At 36.3% G+C, this 20,283-nt stretch overlaps 4 protein-coding genes across 6 annotated transcripts in view; all 4 read left to right on the plus strand.

Moving 5' to 3' along the window:
* The window catches only part of LOC111494035 (probable carboxylesterase 18), a 7,227-nt gene extending 5,059 nt beyond the window's left edge, over positions 1 to 2,168 (plus strand). The window contains exon 2 of the mRNA XM_023144023.1: positions 1,533 to 2,168. Coding sequence (XP_022999791.1) covers positions 1,533 to 1,977 — 445 coding nt within the window. The 3' untranslated portion in view covers positions 1,978 to 2,168. The remainder of the gene's footprint in view (positions 1 to 1,532) is intronic.
* Positions 2,169 to 6,392: 4,224 nt separating this feature from the next.
* Positions 6,393 to 7,719, plus strand: LOC111493993 (probable carboxylesterase 18). Its single transcript, XM_023143966.1, has one exon. It carries the CDS (start codon positions 6,501 to 6,503, stop codon positions 7,509 to 7,511), a length of 1,011 nt encoding a protein of 336 aa, XP_022999734.1. The 5' UTR covers positions 6,393 to 6,500; the 3' UTR covers positions 7,512 to 7,719.
* A 2,579-nt stretch (positions 7,720 to 10,298) lies between these two features.
* LOC111494031 lies at positions 10,299 to 14,345 on the plus strand. Of its 3 annotated transcripts, none has more exons than XM_023144018.1 (3): positions 10,299 to 10,592; positions 13,391 to 13,570; positions 13,922 to 14,345. In XM_023144018.1, exons 2-3 carry the CDS (start codon positions 13,400 to 13,402, stop codon positions 13,991 to 13,993), a joined length of 243 nt encoding a protein of 80 aa, XP_022999786.1. In that variant the 5' UTR covers positions 10,299 to 10,592; positions 13,391 to 13,399; the 3' UTR covers positions 13,994 to 14,345. The 3 variants fall into 3 exon arrangements, with proteins under 3 accessions (XP_022999786.1, XP_022999788.1, XP_022999787.1); XM_023144020.1 differs by having other exon boundaries at positions 10,300 to 10,622; XM_023144019.1 differs by having other exon boundaries at positions 10,300 to 10,596.
* Positions 14,346 to 16,198: 1,853 nt separating this feature from the next.
* On the plus strand, positions 16,199 to 20,269 carry LOC111493972 (alcohol dehydrogenase-like 7). The gene is made up of 10 exons (XM_023143929.1): positions 16,199 to 16,332; positions 16,427 to 16,563; positions 16,645 to 16,691; positions 17,258 to 17,583; positions 18,510 to 18,592; positions 18,673 to 18,748; positions 18,960 to 19,024; positions 19,298 to 19,393; positions 19,740 to 19,904; positions 19,985 to 20,269. Exons 1-10 carry the CDS (start codon positions 16,212 to 16,214, stop codon positions 20,099 to 20,101), a joined length of 1,233 nt encoding a protein of 410 aa, XP_022999697.1. The 5' UTR covers positions 16,199 to 16,211; the 3' UTR covers positions 20,102 to 20,269.
* Positions 20,270 to 20,283: the final 14 nt, after the last annotated feature.

Genomic DNA, 20,283 nt, shown 5'->3' on the forward strand with positions numbered 1-20,283 from the left:
GCAGTATAGTAGTGATTGATTTCAACACAGGATTTCCACATCAATCATAAACAAAAGGAACCAAATCAAACGCACAAAAGCTGTTAATCTTGCCTTTCTTCACGATCAATCTGTGATTCTGATTCTTTCAACTGCTTTTCTTCGAGCACTGCGCTGCTATGAAATCCGCGACGTCTTTGATGAACTCAGGCCATTCTGGTAACTCTGGAAAACCGTAAAAGCTGTGAAACGCATTTGGATATTCAGTCAAGTAAGCTTCCTTACCTGATTTCTTCAATCCTTCGTAGTATCTCTTTTGCCAATCGATTAATGGATCTAATCCTCCAACCAACACTTTAATCGCTGGAAACCTCACCTTCGATATATCCACTGATTTTGGACCGAAAATGTTCACCGACGGGTGGTCTCTGTCAAATCCTTCCGGTAAAAAGGCCTTCCAGTACCAGTCCGTGCGGTCAATCGTCGACAATGGAGCTTTTAACAGTCTGATTTCCGATTCCGTTCGCTCTTCTCCGCCGAAGAACGGTTGAATCGCGATGAGGCCGATGATCTCCAACTCGCGAAATCCGTGTGTTAGAATTGGTCAATCCATTAGAATAGCTTGAAGTTAGTCATGCCATAAGAATAGGCTTACTTCGTTAGTTTCCTATGAAATCGGATCTATTAGTTAATCTTTTGCCAATATAAATAGAATATGTCCTCAATAGTGTGAGGCACAGTTTTGCATAAACTTGACATGGTATCAGAGCCATGCCCTAAACTTAGCCGTGTCAATAGATTGACAAATCCTTAAATGTCGAACAAAGGACTCCAAAAGGAGTCAAGCCTCCTCGAAGGTATGAAGGCAGTCAAAAATGACTAAGACTCCAAAGGAGTCGAGCCTCGATTAAGGGGAGGCGTGCTTTGTTCGAGGGGAGGTGTTGGATGATGAAAGTCTCACATCGGTTAATTTAGGGAATGGTCATGGGTTTATAATCTAAGAATACACTCTCCATTGGAATGAGGCCTTTTGGGAAGCCCAAAGCAAAGCCATGAGAGCTTATGCTCAAAGTGGACAATATCATACCATTGTGGAGAGTCGTGTTCGTCTCCCAAAAGGCCTCATTCCAATGGAGAGTGTATTCTTAGATTATAAACCCATGACCATTCCCTAAATTAACCGATGTGAGACTTTCATCATCCAACACCTCCCCTCGAACAAAGCACGCCTCCCCTTAATCGAGGCTCGACTCCTTTGGAGTCTTAGTCATTTTTGACTGCCTTCATACCTTCGAGGAGGCTTGACTCCTTTTGGAGTCCTTTGTTCGACATTTAAGGATTTGTCAATCTATTGACACGGCTAAGTTTAGGGCATGGCTCTGATACCATGTCAAGTTTATGCAAAACTGTGCCTCACACTATTGAGGACATATTCTATTTATATTGGCAAAAGATTAACTAATAGATCCGATTTCATAGGAAACTAACGAAGTAAGCCTATTCTTATGGCATGACTAACTTCAAGCTATTCTAATGGATTGACCAATTCTAACACACGGATTTCGCGAGTTGGAGATCATCGGCCTCATCGCGATTCAACCGTTCTTCGGCGGAGAAGAGCGAACGGAATCGGAAATCAGACTGTTAAAAGCTCCATTGTCGACGATTGACCGCACGGACTGGTACTGGAAGGCCTTTTTACCGGAAGGATTTGACAGAGACCACCCGTCGGTGAACATTTTCGGTCCAAAATCAGTGGATATATCGAAGGTGAGGTTTCCAGCGATTAAAGTGTTGGTTGGAGGATTAGATCCATTAATCGATTGGCAAAAGAGATACTACGAAGGATTGAAGAAATCAGGTAAGGAAGCTTACTTGACTGAATATCCAAATGCGTTTCACAGCTTTTACGGTTTTCCAGAGTTACCAGAATGGCCTGAGTTCATCAAAGACGTCGCGGATTTCATAGCAGCGCAGTGCTCGAAGAAAAGCAGTTGAAAGAATCAGAATCACAGATTGATCGTGAAGAAAGGCAAGATTAACAGCTTTTGTGCGTTTGATTTGGTTCCTTTTGTTTATGATTGATGTGGAAATCCTGTGTTGAAATCAATCACTACTATACTGCTTTGCTATGAAAATCATGGTTAGATAATGATGAATCAGAATTTCATAATGTTTGTTTCGTCGAACTTCTTTAGCCTACTTGAATTACTCCCCGTCCGGTCCCCTCAGTTTCTTACTTCTTTCCTCCCTGAATCACTCTCAATTTTGGGGTATATATCTATTTTGCATCTTTAATTTTAATAAATAAGACTAATTAATAAAAATAATCCAAACTTAAAAAATTAGAAACTACTCCCAATAAAATTAAAAACTATTTTAGTAATTTAGCCCAATAAATATAGTGTCTTCTAGTTTTTATATATATATATATATATATATATATATTTGGTGGGAAATTTTATTGTGAACCAGAGACAGTTAGAGCTCATAAATGGTGTACACCGTTGTGGGCTTCTTCCCAATCTTAAGTCTCATCTGAAGTTGAATTAATCAAATTCAATTTTTCTCAGTCTATCTCAGAGTATTCATCCATTCGAAATTGATTCGCTTCCATTTTAACTTTTCTTACGCGGGTCCAGGCTTTTTCAGCTGTTTAATGGCTCCCCACGAAATTCTTCTGAATTTTAATATCAATTCTTTTTCGAGATTGGAATTCTTAAAAGAAGTCTATGGAATTCTATGGGTGTGTCCCTATTTGACTACTGTATTGGAAATCACAATCGGCGTACTAGTAATTGTATGGTTAGAAAGAGAAATATCCGCCGGGATACAACAACGTATTGGACCTGAATATGCTGGTCCTTTGGGCTTGGCTTAGTTGATCCATGATTTATGTAACTTACTTGAAAAAAGAGTTAAAAGTATCATACGGTGAATAGAGAACATACTCAGTAAGTAACTTACTTGTTGTTCTTAGTTCGTTTTTAAGTCTTACTCTTATTGATTTGTTTTTCGTTCGTTTAGTATCTTATTCATACTAGGAATTTATTTCTAAGTTATAGGTTTTCCTAGGCTATCCCTTAGTTTACTCGGTTCACTTAAGCTCAACTTAGGGTAAAAGGAGGAAGCTATCAAATTCTCTTTCTTCGGCCTATTTGGGTCGTTGGTTCTCAAGGGTTCATCTCTTTTGAGCCAATCTTTTTCATAGGGTTCGTTCTTAAAATTCTAAGGAATCTTGGTTAGAAGTTCTATTAGTCATTTTCATTATCATCATCAATCTATATTTCATAGGTTTTCTGTGTTCGACCTTAATGTCAGTTTCAACCCATAGTTCTCATTATTCCATTTGACATGTTCCTAGTAGGGCCCATAACATAAACTTCACAAAAGAGGTTATGACCCTCAATCTAGCCAACGCTCATCTACCTATGTTGTCCTCTCATCTAAATGAAATTACGACTAAGGAATAGTTGGAGACACCCTAATCGCACCCACAAGGTGCATGTAAAATTCTCATACCGTTTATGCATTTTCAAGGCTCAACTCTAGTTTTACGAACTCATTGGGATACTAATAGAAAGTTAATAATAAACTCCTAATAGTTCCCACACGTAAAACTATTATAGTCCGTTCTAAAATGTTATTCGGACCCTCAACAATCAAATCGTAATCATCACATGCATAAACATAGGGATACATGATTATCTAATCATGCTTTTAATTTCATTCAATTTTGAAAATATTTCATCATATCTTAAAAAAAATTCAAATAAATACTTCGCATTTGAAATATCAAAAACAAAATAATAATTTAAAAAAAAAAAAACTCAAAAGGGCAAAATAGGTATTTAATTTCTCAAATTTTAAGTTAGAGTCAATCTTAGGCTATGATATTGGTAAAGCTATTTTAAATGATCTTACATACTATGACGGGATAGTTTTTACTGAATTATCTGAAAGTGACCGTCACTAAGTTCAAAAAATTGTTTGGAAGTCTCATAGACCATCTCCCTTTAATTTCAAGGATATTAATGGTAAAAAAGTTTAACGTAAAAATTTTTAAATTTTTTTCTAAAATTTTAAACATATTATTATTTTTTAAAATTTTTATACGTATCTATCTATGAAATATGGTATTAAGGACTCTATTCATAAACAACCATAAAGACAGTGGCGGGTTCATTCTCGACTCTTTCTCTTTCTCTCATCTTCCACGTGGGGCTGGTGCCATAAGGGCTTAGCCAATTTTAAAATTTTACTTGAACCCTCAACAATCAAGTCGAGTTTACGATTAGGGGTTAGTTGACAAATCTCTAATCGTCACAATATAGCACCATAACCATCACATGAACATATCAATAAAAAAAGACAGTATAAGAATATGGTTACCTAATCCTACTTTCAGTTTCATTCAATTCTATATTTTTTTCATCATATCTTAAAGATCGAATATAATAAAAGTTTAACATACTTTTCCACAGTGTCATGGTATGAGTAAAAAACAACACAATAAATATAGCACGTGGAAGGGCAGAGATGTACTTTCGATAAATACAATATAAATATAGCACGTGGAAGGACAAAGATTGAAATTAAAATATCAAAAACAATTTATTTTTTTATTTTAAAAAAAAACATCAAAAGGGCAAAATAGGAATTTTACCCCTCAATTTTTAAGTTACCGTAGGTAATTTTAGTCATTGTGATTGGTCAAACTATTATCAATGCTCGATGTGACAGATTTTATTGTCACCCTATGGTAAAAAAGTAAAAATGTTTGTACCATTTAAAAATTCTATCAATTTTAAATTACGTAAATTAATTAAAATATAAAAAAAAATATTAGTTTCAATAATACTTTTAAATTTAAAAAAAAAAAATTAAAAAAATACTCTCACCTGATTTTTTATGTAACATATTAGTTCTTAAAAAATATTTTTGAAATTAAAAAAAATTAAAAATACACTTAAACTTTTAAAAAAATTTATTACCTTTTAACATTTTTTTTTATTAAAAGGTTAAAAAATATTCTTACCTCCAATACCTTATATAAATAATATTTTAAAGGTGACATTAATACTCTTAATTTTTTTAAAAAAATTTATGAAAATTATTTTTTAAAATTTAAAAATATTATTATTATTATTATTAATTAGATTTCCAAAGTTTTACGAAACCTAACAAATTTTATGCACATATATAAATGACGGTCCTCTTTGTTAAAGTAGAAGGTTATATCAATATATAGTAGGAGAATTCTTTATTCATGGAACTTTGCTCTTAATTTGAGCACCATGTAGGGTAACAACATGATGATGTTGTTATAACATATGCAGAAGCAATTTGGACTTTAGACACTCTTAGAACATCAATTATGATAAATGAACTGGCATATTCATATTCATAAGTATTAAAACTCAAGAAGTTTGCGTACTAACCTTCTGTAGTTCAAATTCAATTTTCCTCACGAATCGGTTTCGAACCTCCAGTAGTGTCTTCTCTACAAGGTGGTTGCTAATGCCATTGTCGAATTAATCTGGATCCAACTCCTCTTGCGTGAGCTCGAGATTTCACAAGCGCGAGCGCCTAGTGTCACGGTCATGCTCATCCAGGGCGTGTTGCCCATGGCCACATGCCTATGGCAAGCCAAACCCTTGTCATGTCTTTTCATTCTAGTGTTTTTACTTTTGTAGTTCTAGGGCGTATGACGCCTCAAAAATATCATGTTTAGGCCTGCCAGACATGAAATGCCTCAAAATGTATTATAGGGGGATATGACTAGTTGTCAACTTCTCCCTACCCAAGGTTATATATGCTAAGCCGTTGTTATCTCTCTCTTGCTTGCTATATAACGTCTCTTTCAAAAACCTCTCTTTCTAAAATCTCTCTCTACCCTCGTTTTCCTAAAACCTTCTTTTAAAACCGAGGCTAGAGGCTTGATCATAAGTCGCTTAGCCGTAGGCGACGCAAGTACAAATTGGCTTAGCTCACTTGTCGTTGGAAAGTGAGTGCCACACAATCGCTAGTCCGCTGCCTTTAAACGTGCGATTGTGTCACCTAGCTTGTGGAGTGACAATATTGGTGTCACCTATTTGTCCGTGAACGAGTATCGACTCATCAGCTTGATGAGCAACTCATATCTTTCAAGGAGTAGTTTGCTGATATCATGACAAAGCCACTGCTAGCTCTTTCTTTTAGTAGTTTTCGACACATTCTGAATTTAGTAGTATATCATCCAGATTGAAGGGGTGTTAAACGGTAGAAGGTTATATCTATACATGTTTAGGAAAATCTTCCATTCTTTGGAGCTGCGTCTACTGTTTTGTTACGGTGGATCAAGGCCCACGCATGTAATCATTGTACACATCTCGGGAGTGTGTGTATATATATAATATTATATGAGGGAGTGACCTTGAGGTCCATTCAACCTAACATTTTAGTTCTTTATAATTAATCATCGCCTCTTTATTCTAATCCTCATCTTCTCCACCAACTCTGGCACACTCGCTGGCGCAGAAATGTCCGACGCTCTTTCAGCCCTGCGCCTCCCATGGAAGGTGAAGATCATTTTGACTTCCATTACCATCGGCACCGACATCTGCTCTCGCCCCGATGGCTCAGTTAATCGCTTTATCTTTAACCTCATGGATTTCAAGTCTTCTCCACTGAAGAAACCAAAGAATGGCGTCAAAAGCTTCGATGTCACTGTCGATGCTTCCCGAAACCTTTGGTTCCGTCTCTACTTTCCGACCTCTGAATCGACGTCCGAATCGCTGCCGTTGATCGTCTATTTCCACGGTGGCGGATTCGTGTATATGGCTCCTGATTCCAAACTCTACGACGACTTCTGCCAGTCGCTTTCTCGAGAAATCCACGCCGTAGTCATCTCTGTGAACTACCGCCTCGCTCCAGAGAATAAATGGCCTTGCCAGTACGAAGATAGCTTCGATGTTCTGAAATTCATCGACGGTGACGGTTCTTCGTTTGAAGGATTAGCGGCGAACGTCGATCTGAAACGGTGCTTCGTTGCAGGCGACAGCGCCGGTGGAAACATCGCTCATCACATGATTTTGAAATCTGGAGATCACGAATTTCGTAAGTTGGAGATCATCGGCCTCATCGCGATTCAACCGTTCTTCGGCGGAGAAGAGCGAACGGAATCGGAAATCAGACTACTAAAAGCTCCACTGTTGACGATTGACCGCGCGGACTGGTTCTGGAAGGCTTTTTTACCGGAAGGATTTGACAGAGACCACAAGTCGGTGAACATCTTCGGTCCAAAATCAGAGGATATATCGAAAGTGAGGTTTCCAGCGATTAAAGTGTTTGTTGGAGGATTAGATCCGTTAATCGATCGGCAAAAGAGATACTACGAAGGATTGAAGAAATCAGGTAAGGAAGCTTACTTGACTGAATATCCAAATGCATTTCACACCTTCTACGGTTTTCCAGAGTTACCAGAATGGTCTAAGTTCATCAAAGACGTCGCGGATTTCATAGCAGCGGAGTGCAAGAAGCAGAGCAGTTGAAAGAATCAGAATCACAGATTGATCGTGAAGAAAGGCAAGATTAACAGCTTTTGTGCGTTTGATTTGATTCCTTTTGTTTATGATTGATGTGGAAATCCTGTGTTGTAATCATTCACTACTGTACTGCATTGCTATGAAAATCATGGTTAGATAATGGTGAAGTTATTAGTTCTGTGTATTTGTTTTGAACTTCTCAAAAGGCTTTACATCCTTCTTTGTTTATAAATGATATTAACTGATTGAGACTTTTATCATTAACACCTTCCCGTTCCATTAGTTTCTTGCTTCTTTCCTCCCCTAATCCCTCTCAATTTTGTATTTATAATTTTAAAATTATAAATAAGGTGAGTTAATAAAAAAAAATTCATCAAATTTACATTAAAATACTTTTTAAATTAAAAAAAAAAAACAATAATAATCCTAACTTAAAAAATGTTTAAAAATTTAAAAATTTTAATATTAGACCATTTTAAAATAAAAATAATTCAGAATTTATTAGATAAATTTTAATTACTGAATTAAATACAAGGTTAAATTAAAGTTATTTCGTGGGAGATTTTATTGGGGAGAAGAGACAGTCGGGCCCACAAATGCAGTAGCAAATAACGTTTAGCCATGTGGAGTACGGATATGCCCAAATCATTTAAGAAATAATTATAATATTAAATTAACAAAACGTAATTTTGAAGAAAATTAAAAAATGATTAAATAAAATGTTAGTGCATTAAAACTTTTTTTTTTTTGTTAAATTTCCAGCATTTGAATTTAATTGTATCTTTATTACATCTTCACAACATATATTTATTAGTGTGACTGGTACACCTGATACATACATATGCATATACATACATACATACATATATATATATATATATATAATTTTCTAATTTTATAATATCTAAACGTGAAAATTTGCCCATTAAATAAAAAATTGTTAAATATTTTAACGAGTTAAATTGTAATTAAATAATTATATGAAGATATACTTACCGACATGTTAGGTTCATCGGATAAATTTTCTCTATTTCTTTTCCATTACTTATTTTAATTTTTAATTTAAAATAAAAATTCATTTATTTTTACATAGATCGAATCTATAATATTTTAAATTTAAATATTACAAACATCTTCTTTTTACCCCTAAAAATAAATAAATTTATTTATCTACTAAATAATTAAATAAATATATAATTGGTTAGTTTTATATTTTAGCTTCGGTATAAGGGATGAGGAATATAATTTCGTCTGCAACCCTGTTTAGTCTATACAATGAGATCTCTCTCCGCTTCCTTTAATAATCTTTGCTCCATTCGAATCAGAAACCCAATTTTGAAAATATCTGGGTTCTATCACATAAGTTAATCTGAAAGTAGATTGATTATAAAAATTCTGATCAATTATTGACTCATCTGGTATCTAAATATATAATTCATTTACAAATTTACTCGATCGAAAATTTATAGTCTTAAAAAATAATTCTAGATCCAATGTCACATTCAGTAAAGATTTATGATACATGTATAGGGTGTACTCAATGTGTCCGAGCTTGCCCCACAGATGTATTAGAAATGATACCTTGGGGCGGATGTAAAGCTAAGCAAATAGCTTCGGCTCCAAGAACAGAAGACTCTGTTGGTTGTAAGAGATGTGAATCTGTCTGTGGGACGGATTTCAACGTCTCTAATTTTAGTATATCAATAATAGTTTTATAGATGCTCAAAGAAAAAATCTTATAAGAAATTATATAGTAAATTATTTTTTGCAAATTACAACTCCCATATGGCGGAAAAAGATGAGCTAATATTTTTAACAGCTATATTGATGGTTTGTTTAGTGTCGAGAGACTCGAGAGATACGTAAGTATGTGAAATATGTGTTTTGTATCTACTGACACTTTTTAGATCGATGCTGACGCTTTTTTTCACGACGAAAAAGTCACAAAATAGTATCATCTACTTTGCGTGCATACCTTGACGCGATGTGGGGTGGACGACATGTAGTCACTAGGAGTGATATCAAAGGGTGTGGTGGCATAAGGAAGACATTGACTAATGAATCAAAGGTCACTAGTTATTCGGGAACAAGAGAGTTAGATTAAAGAGAAATAAGGTCGAAATTGAAAGAAGGAAGAAAAAATGAAAGTAGACGAATTTATGACAATGGATGGTTGCCACGACAGCCACGACAACCACTTCCTCAATAAAAGAGGGAGGAAGTTGAGTGGTGACTTAGCAGCGTGAGATGTCACGAAACAACTTACTCTATGTAAGGAGTTGAATTGAGCTCGCTGATGAGCACATTGAACTATCTATGTGGCTGAGAGCTCTCATAGCCCAGGCATAACGATGCAATTATCAAGGGTGCGCTTTACCACTGAGCTAATAGCTCGTTGTGCGGGCCTCTAGCTGAGGCCCGCTATGCCAAAAGCGAGAAAAATTCCATCCCTCTCTTTCCTTTTTTCTCCCCCATGTCGCCACACGGGAGGGACACAGTGACGTAAAAAAGGGGATCCTATCAACTTGTTCCGACATGATAATAAGTTCATGAACTTAGCCTTACTTCACCGTCGAAAAACAAAAAGAAGACTTCCATCTCTAAGTTTAACTCAGATGTAGCTCGCTTCGACTTTTAAGCCACCGAGCTAGGGCTCGTTGTGATCAACAAACTAATATCAAAATGTCATTTTTAGTTTTAAAAATTTTGGAAAATAAAATTCTCTATTAAATCTTACTAGAAAAATGAAAAATGAAAAAAAAAAAGAGAATTAAGTAAAAAAAAAAAAATAATAATAATAATAAAAAAAACCCTACGCACCCTGCTTTTCTCTCCAACGCGAAGTTCTCTGCCGTTTCCCCTTCCTTCCTTTGACTGCAATCTTCTCGAAACTCCGCCTCCGGCGAGCAGAACCCATTAGCGGCGCGGCGTCACATCTCGATCTGGTCTTTCTCTCTCGAGACTTCTCTTCGGCGATTACACGCCCTTATTTACCCACGACTTCAGTTCTCTTCAGACCCGAAACCCACACTTCGTAGAAACCAGATCCGAAGTGGGAATTCTCTCTATATCTGAATCGGAATTTCGGTTGGTATAAGCTTCTCTGAGCTTCTTAAGGTCGTTTCATTTAATTTAGTTTACTTTCGATCTACTTTTAACCCTTGGAAAGTTTCCCTGATTGTTGCGATTCGATTTAGGAGTGGTTAGTGAAGTAAGTAATCCGTACTTGTGGGGCTTCTTGTTATCTAAGTTTCGTTATGTTTGTGACTGAACTGTTTTATAAATTATGGATGTTATTGAATAATATTGTTAGCATGGTTCCTTTCAGAATGTTTTTGGTATTATTGTTGTACTAGATAGGCGTTGTTGTTGATCATTATGTGATATAGTGTGCTGGATTGTTCATGTGTGGTTGTGCCATGTTGGGTGACATATTTAGCTATATATTAATTCATTCCTATACGTTGGGAGTTTGCTGACATGTTGAGTGCTCTCTGAAATTGATACTTGAGTATTTGGTTGAAAGCGTATTATAGGAGTTGGGTTGTGAGTACTGAAATTATTGTGGATGAATTAAGAGAAGCATGTGAATATCAGTTGGGTAATATGGTCAAGGATTGATATGTCACTTGTGGTATTGAGGAATTGTGTATAAATGATTGAGGGCCAAATTAAGGAATGGCATTGGGGTTTTAGGCGTAAATGGTCAAGAGTTGAAGGAGTGAGAAATGTGGCATTAGACCTTGGGTATAAATGGTTAAGAGCCGATGTGGGTAGATTCGAGGTCTTGGGTATGAATGGTCACCGGTTGTACTACCCAGAAAAGAGTTCAGAGATTTAGTAGTGAGGTCTTGTGTAAATGGCTAGGGATCACTATGTTTGAAAAGGGTGTTGTAGTAGAGTTGATAGAGGTCGATATGGTTAGAAGTTTTGAGCTGATGAAATTGCAAAGATGGATCCTGAGAGCTGCCACCCTATGGTGACTGAATATGGAAAGTGTAATGTGTTCAATAAAGCTTAGTACCGCTGTTGTGTACGTTACTTGTTCACTCTTTTGATTAAGTTAAGCATGAGATTGTGCTAATTGTTGATATGAGACATGTATCTTTCTTGACTATGTATGAACTTTGTGTTACGGTGACTTATCAACGGTTAATGTAATATGCATGTTCTGGTGATTTTGTACTTGTGGTGGTGCAATACTGGTGCTTGTTTCCTCGAGTAGAGATTACTTACTGGGGTATAGACTTACTATTTTTTTCCCCAAAACATCATATTTTTTTTTAGTTGATGCTGAACCTCGCGACTTTGGTAATGATAAGAAGGAGATGTGAGAGAAGACTTTTTATTTTGTGGGCATTATTCTGGCATTTTATAATAGTGGCCAAGAGTTGGTTTTTTTGGTTTATCAATCGTATCTTGTTTGCCTTAGTATGGTTTGGAATGAGATAAGGGTGAGGGACCGTAACCTTCCTCTGTACTCATTTTGAAGTTTGGGAGGCATTACACTTTTAAGAGTAGTGGAGGGGAGTTTATTTGGGTGTACCCTTTGATGTTTGTGACAGATAGGTCGAAGCATGGAGGCCACCTACCTAGGATTTAGTATCATACGAGTACAATTGATAGAAGGTTTTAATGCTTACTTGGATCCATAAGCAAACTCAGCAGCTTTTTTTAGAAAATCTTCCTCCTGCAATCTCGAGCAATGTCAAAAAGTCATTACTTGTAGGAGCAAAGCCGAGGGTAAGGCGACTCCTATGACTACTCAATCAATTAGCATAAACTCCTTTGGTACCCTAATGTTGTAGGCTCAATAGTTGTCCCATGAGAATAGTCAAGGTGCGTGCAAAATGACCTTAACATTCATGATATTAGAAATAAAAAAATGAAAGAAAAAGAAGTTGAAGGAGGCTGCAGAAAGCCTTCCATAAAAGTCACTGAAAGTTAAGGACAATCAAGTAGGTCTTCTCCCATAGGAACGAACCATCACGGTGTTTATTCCCCATGCCTTCATGCTTCACAAATCTCTGCCCCCATAGGTGTACGGTTGAAAGACTTTTTCATCTTGAGGGCATGATTTGTAATATCCCAAGCCCTCCGCTAATGTCCTTTGAGTTTTCCTTTTCGGGCTTCCCCCCAATGTTTTTAAAACACCTCTACTAGGGAGAGGTTTCCACACCCTTGTAAAGAATTTTTCGTTCTCCTCCCCAACCGATGTGGGATCTCACAATCCACTCGCCTTCGGGGCCCAGTGTCCTCACTGACACTCATTCCTTTCTCCAATTGATGTGCGACCCTCCAATTCACCCCCTTCGGGGCCCAACATCCTTGTTGGCACACCGCTTCGTGTCCATCCCCTTCGGGGCTCAGCCTCCTCATTGGCACATTGGCCGGTGTCTGGCTCTAATATCATTTGTAATGCCTAAGCTCACCCGCTAGCAGATATTGTCCTCTTTGGGCTTTCCCTTCAAGCTTCCATAATAGTTTTTAAATCATGTCTGCGAGAGAGAGATCCACACCCTTATAAAGAGTGCGTTGTTCCCCTCTCCCACCAATGTGAGATCTCACATGATTATCATTTAACAACACTTGTGGTTGAGAGAGAAAGAGAATAGACTGTGAAACAGAAGAACCAAGAGGAGGAACAAAGAAGGGCATTTCCCTTTGGATTGAATTAATTGTGTTTTTCTGCATTGTTGTATTTTTCTCCTTTGTGTGCTAATTGTCTTTTGCTATTTCTAAGGAGTTGGAACTCGGGAATTTTCTACACCTTTGTCTAAATTAGGCCAGTGTTTGATCGTTTCATATTCTTCATATGGTTCCTTTTTTTGTTACATTCTTAATGGCAACATCGAGTCTAACCGCCATTTATTTTCGGCTTGTAGTCTGTATCGATGGGTAGGAAAGCTGGTACTTTATACATCAACCCAAAGAAGTTCGGCACTCTTAGCAAACCTTGCATGAAGGAAATGATATCATTTCTCAATTGCATGGCTCTTAATCATAACAATGACGAGAAGTGCACCAGACATAAGGAACTTCTAAATACTTGCATGGATGCTCAGGTGACTTTCTGCTACTCGTTGATATAATTCGAGAATTATTTACTCTTCATTGATTTCTTTGGCCATTTTAAAACTCTACCATGTGATAATTACTTCCTTTTCGATATAATTTGAGAATTTTGTATACTTTTCATTGAGTTCTTTGGCTTTTTTAAAACTCTACCATGTGATAGTTACTTGCTTTTCGATATAATTCGAGAATTTCTTGGCCATTTTAAAACTCTACAATGTGATAGTTGCTTTTCGATATAAATTCAAGAATTTCGTATACTCTTCATTAAGTTCTTCGGCCATTTTAAAACTCTACAATGTGATAGTTATTTGCTTTTTGGTCTCTCTTTATGTGAGCAGTCCAACAGAAACAGGAAGCCTTGGGGTAGCATTAATTACCACCTGCAGAGGCTTAGCAGGGGAAGAAAGTAGTTTGAATTTTGAACTTACAGAGCTGTCTGCAGAGAATTCTTATTAGAATCAATACCCAGGTGCAAATTTCTTGACGTTATTTTTATCATATTTAGTGCATTTCCTGAGATAAATTTGGTTGGGGAACTTGTTTGTTGGCTTCTTTCCTGCAGTCAAATATTTGAGAGCTCTGCTCTTAGCTTATCCAGTGATTATGGATCTCAACTAGAACAATAAATATTCTACGGATTTCCTGATGTCAAATGCTAGAGATCATAGTTATTGTATGGTGTAATAGTTGAGGGACATGTAACATGGTATCTGAACTATCATGGTTATTTAAAACTAAAAAAATTATGAGTTTTTATGCGTGCGTAGTACCGTGTAACCCTAAGTATTTGAACTTTTCTTCCGAAAAATTGCCACTTCCATCTTTGCCCCGTTCTTTCTTTGGAATATAGTCAAGAAAAGCGATGAACTAGAATAGAACATGTCCCACCCATGAGTAAATACTTTGTAGTAGTCTCATTAGACCGTACATCTTTCTTGGTATATCCAAATAATAGGTAGGAGCATAAACTAAAACATTATGAAGCTACAAAGATAGTTATTAGATCATTAGCACCGCGTTAAAATGTTCTTTCTAGAGTATCTGTTTGTACAAATAACAGAAACTCTGTGATAGCCATTTCTGTACATTCAATGAACTTTACATTGTTCATTTGCGAATAATAGAAGTTTTGCTATAACCATTTATGTACATCCAATTACTTTATGTTGTTGGTTTGGAAACAAGATTGTAATTCATGTCATTGGTCCCATTTGACTAATAAGAGTCCCATTTGACTAATAAAAAAAATCTCTCCCCACCCCTTTCCTAATTTTCCGTTTAGCGATGCAAATCTTTGTCATGCATAAATAGTCTCGAACATCGAACATACATTTTCTTAATTTGTAAGGAGGTCGTGCATTTACGTTTTACTAAAAAAAAAAAATACCTACACTCCAAACGCTTCGGCTCCAGCAGCCATGGCCCCTTATGTTTTGAAATAGTTTAATTAATTCCTAAAACATGTATTAAAAAATTCCTAAAATTTTCGAATAGTTCAATTATAATTTAGTTTTTACTTGGACAATTTTAATAAGACGTTGAGGTAGCGCCAAGCTTCGATCTTAGTTGTATAGCGTTGTTCATATGTATATTATTGTAAGCACAACCCAAATATAAGGACTTGATTTAATTAATATGGGCAAGAGTGATAGACATGAGAGATACGATTTGTGCTAAAAACGAAAAAATTTGTAAGGTGTCATCTACTTTATATTTCTTAGCTATGTGTCACTAAATCTTAAACCCTAAACTCGAGACACTAACACATTATTTTTTGTTTTTAACGTATAAGTGTAATATTTATGATTAAAAAAAAAAGAAAAAAGAAAAAACAATTTAAACGATAAGTTTTAGATGTTATGATTGGATGATAAAAGTCCCACATCACGACTAATTTAGAGATCACTGTAGAGAGTCGTGTTTATTTAACAGTTATATCAATTTTCGGTTTAAACTTTAAGCTTCGTCTTGAATGGTGGTTCCATTAGACTCGAACACATTTTAATTGTTAAATTCACTAGCTAATTTAACTAATGAATTTTATCAAAACTCTTGCGAAAACTCGTACTCAATTAACTCATAAAATTGACCTGCAAAATTTTAAAAAAAATTGAGGGACTCGATTATTTGATCTTTTAGGGATAGAAATACTCTAGCTAGATAAATACTTTTTAGAGTATATTCAAAATTACCTCAAAATATATTTTTAATATTCTAAAATTAAAACCTAAAATACATCTATTTTAATTTAAAAATGATGGGGAGATAAAAATAATTTTTTATTACGAAAAAAATAAAATAACAATAATAATAAAAATACAATTTTAAAGTAGTATCGATTTTTAAAGTTTAAAGGTATTATTGAAATCTTTAAATGTAAGTTATTTTTTTTAGATAAAATATAAAATTTATACTATTTTTTATTAATTTAGCTTAATAAAAAAATGAAAAATAATTAAAAATAAATATAGTGTGGAGAAAAATAAAGAAGTGGGGAAAGAAATGAAATAAATAAATAAATAAATAAAAGAATAAGAAGAGAGAGAAAATAAGAAACAAATAATTTGAAAGCATGAAAAACGTGAATTAATTCCTCTCTTCAAATCATGGATTTTAACTATAGAACCGATGAACCTAAGGCCCCCTCTGACACGGTCCCAAGACGACGCTGTATCCTCTCCGAGCTTTCAGATCTCCCTCATGGATGAATCGTCGGCGGCAACCGGAGTCCAGTCTATCCGCTGTAGAGGTACTTCTATGTTATCCAGAATGCTTTCGGTTTGAATCTCCCTTCCTCATTCCTTTGAAATGTTTGATGTTTCAGCGCTTTTGAAATTTGTTAGCTGCTGTCTGCCGGAGGCCTGGTGAGCCATTAGTGATCGAGGAGATAATTGTGGCACCGCCTAGGGCTCGTGAAGTTCGAATTCGGATAACATGCACCTCTTTGTGTCTGAGTGATATTACCTTCTGGAAGTTGAAGGTTCGTCATGTGATTTTAAGTTGTAGGTTTTGTAGAATGGAGTGATTTCTTATTCAATTTTTGGATATTCCATTTCCGAAGGATCCTCCGGGGATTGTTCCTAGAATTCTTGGCCACGAAGCTATTGGGTGAGTTCCACATCTTTGTTCACTCGCCTTTAAATTATTCTGCCGACTGGCGAATTATTTTGGAGTAATTCAATCTTGTTGAATAAAATTCGATATTGATGTTTCCGATACTCTGAATCTGCAATTTGCATTTGATATAGCGATGGAAGGACCTTGGATTATGAAAACCTAGAAAATGGTGCTAATTGATTCCCAAATGTTCTGAATTTCTTGGTAATTTTCAGATAAGCTCTTGCTGGACGCTGCATTGTGAAATTCATGTGGATTATTTATTGTATACACTGATTTAGATTGAACTTGCCGCCCAAGATGACCTCATATGAAAAACATGTTCTTAGACTTCTCGTGCACTAAAACATTTATTAATTTAGTGTCATTCCATTAATAGTTGATTCGACTCTACCATATGCATATTGTTTAAGAATTCTATTCATACCACATCTCTTTATCTGTTTATGCTTTCTATCTGAATTCCTGAAGTAATATTATTGAAAAGAAAAAAGAAAAAGGAAAAAAAGAGACCTGCTCCAGATTTATATAATTTCATGAACTGCTTCATGTTGCAGAGTGGTTGAGAGTGTAGGGAAGGATGTCAATGAAGTTAAGGAAGGAGATACTGTCATCCCAATATTCATGGCTGACTGTGGGGAGTGTGCAGATTGCTTATCAGTGAAAAGCAATCTCTGTTCTAAACTCCCTTTCAAGATAGCTCCGGGGATGCCTCGCTGTGGGACGAGCAGGTTCACCGATATCAATGGGGATGTTCTTCATCATTTTCTGTCTGTATCAAGTTTCACTGAATACACAGTGGTAGATATTGCCAATGTACTGAAAATTGATCCTGCAATACCTCCAAACAGGGCATGCCTTCTTAGTTGTGGGGTTGCAACAGGTCACTGTCTAATCCATTACTTTCCATTGTGGAGAACACCGCTAGCGAATATTGTCTTTTTTAGGTTTTTTTTTTCGGGCCTCCTCAAGGTTTTTAAAACGCAGCATCGGCTAGGGAGAGGTTTCCACACTCTTAAGAATGTTTTGTTCTCTTCCCTAACCAATGTGGGATCTCACAATCCACTCCCCTTTGGGGCCCAATGTCCTCTCTGGCACTCGTTCCCTTCTCTAATCAATGTGGGACCCTCCAATCCACCTTCCTTTGGGGCTCAGCCTCCTTGCTGGTACATCGCCGGTGTCTAGCTTTGATACCATTTGTAACAATTCAATTCCTTCAAGACCACCGCTAGTAGATATTGCCCTATTTAGACTTTCCCTTTTGGGTGTCCCCTCAAAGTTTTTACTTTCTTAGGTTTTTTTTTAGAACACCGCTAGCGAATATTGTCTTTTTTAGGTTTTTTTTTTCGGGCCTCCTCAAGGTTTTTAAAACGCGGCATTGGCTAGGGAGAGGTTTCCACACCCTTAAGAATGTTTTGTTCTCCTCCCTAACCAATGTGGGATCTCACAATCCACTCCCCTTTGGGGCCCACGTCCTCTCTGGCACTCGTTCCCTTCTCTAATCAATGTGGGACCCTCCAATCCACCTTCCTTTGGGGCTCAGCCTCCTTGCTAGTACATCGCCGGTGTCTAGCTTTGATACCATTTGTAACAATTCAATCCCTTCAAGACTACCGCTAGTAGATATTGCCCTATTTAGACTTTCCCTCTTGGGTGTCCCCTCAAAGTTTTTACTTTCTCTTTCGGGCTTCCCCTCAAAGTTTTTAAAATGCGTTTGCTAGGAAGAGGTTTCCACACCCTTATAAAGAATGTTTCGTTGGGGATCTTACACACACTGTCTCATAAATATTGCTCAACATGTGTTTATAGGGGTTGGTGCGGCATGGAAAACAGCAAATGTGGAGAACGGATCCACTGTTGCCATTTTTGGACTGGGGTCCATAGGTTTAGCTGTATGAACTCATTAATGATTCACTTCAGTAAAACCGACAGGCTACGTTGAAAACTTCATGGTTTACTATTGTTGTTATAGGTAGCTGAAGGAGCAAGACTATGTGGAGCAAGCCGGATCATTGGGATAGATATCAACCCTGATAAATTTGAAGCTGGCAAGTACTTTTATTTTCGTTCATTAATTTCCCTCTCTTGAATAAAGGATACTATGGTTATAAAATCCTGAAGCTCCTCTCCATTGAAGGAGCCATGCGTTTCAAGTTAAGTGCTTAATCATGTGTATGCATTGTTCTTTGAACTTTAGTCTACGATAAGCATTTAATATCAAATTATCATTAACTAAGTAGTAATATTTCCCAAATGCAGCAAAAAAGTTTGGAGTCACTGAGTTTGTTAATTCTAGAAGCCTCGGGGATAAACATGTGAGCCAGGTATGTTAGTTATTGATGAGATTGACTGTGGTTCAGTTCCATTTTCCCATCAAACCGATGATCTTAGTAACAAATAATTTCTTCCCCTTCATAATTGTTTAAGCAATTTTTCTTAAAGAATGTTATTTTGTGCTGTGTATATTTTTTGTTGAGGCTTTTATCAGCATTGAAAGTGCTATTATTATGCATTTGTGAATTTGTAACCATGGTAAGATTGATTCTTAGTAAATAACCTTCTTTTCATAACCCCTTCTGAATGTCAATGGTGATCAGGTAATTAATGAAATGACTGATGGGGGTGCAGATTACTGCTTTGAATGTGTTGGAATGGCTTCCTTAGTTCAGGAAGCATTTGCATGCTGCAGAAAGGTCCTCCAATCCTTCTCTGTTTACATTTTCTTTGTTCACCTTGATTATACCTTTTCTATGGTATCTATCAATTGGATAGAGTGTAATAAATATGCTTCCATATCCTGCGATCGAAGTGGGTAGCTCCAATAAGGTATCAAATAGCCTTATTTAGGTTGGAACTATGAAACTAACCTTATTACTCGAAAGGTAAAGGGCTTTTTCAGCTGACGCGCAGGAAACACGTTTTGTTACTGATGTAACTCTTAACTACTCTCTTCAATAAACCAGAAACATTTCGCGAAAATTGCAAAAACTATTTTAGAACTTTTAAACATTTATTTCTTCAACTTCTATTTGGCTCTAGGGTTGGGGAAAAACAATTGTGGTAGGAGTGGACAAACCGGGTGCAATTTTGAGTTTTAGCTCTTATGATGTCCTTTTTCATGGGAAGACTATTATGGGTTCGTTATATGGAGGATTGAAGCCTAAATCAGATGTTCCCACCCTTCTTAAATGGTACACAGATAAGGTAACTTCGTATTGCTTTTTTATGCGAATATTCCATATAAATCCTACCATTTTATTGATTTTAGAATCTTTGACTATCAGAAACTTGAGCTGGATAAATTTGTGACACACGAAGTAGGTTTCGAAGACATCAATCAAGCTTTTAATTTGCTAATGGAAGGAAAGTGCTTGAGATGTGTGATATGGATGAAGAAATGAGTAGCCACCCCATGATCATGGCATGGCTTGGCTCTTACTCGTCAACAATTATGTCTATCCAAAAACTTTATAATGCACTTTGTTTATTTCCTCTACTCTACGTGTTGTCTATCTTGTAATGTTGAGGATACTTATTTACTAATATGCAAGTTCTAAGTGTTTGAGCAATTTGGAAGAAAGTT

Source organism: Cucurbita maxima, unplaced genomic scaffold (assembly GCF_002738345.1).
Source record: "Cucurbita maxima cultivar Rimu unplaced genomic scaffold, Cmax_1.0 Cma_Scf00019, whole genome shotgun sequence".
Lineage (NCBI taxonomy): Eukaryota > Viridiplantae > Streptophyta > Magnoliopsida > Cucurbitales > Cucurbitaceae > Cucurbita > Cucurbita maxima.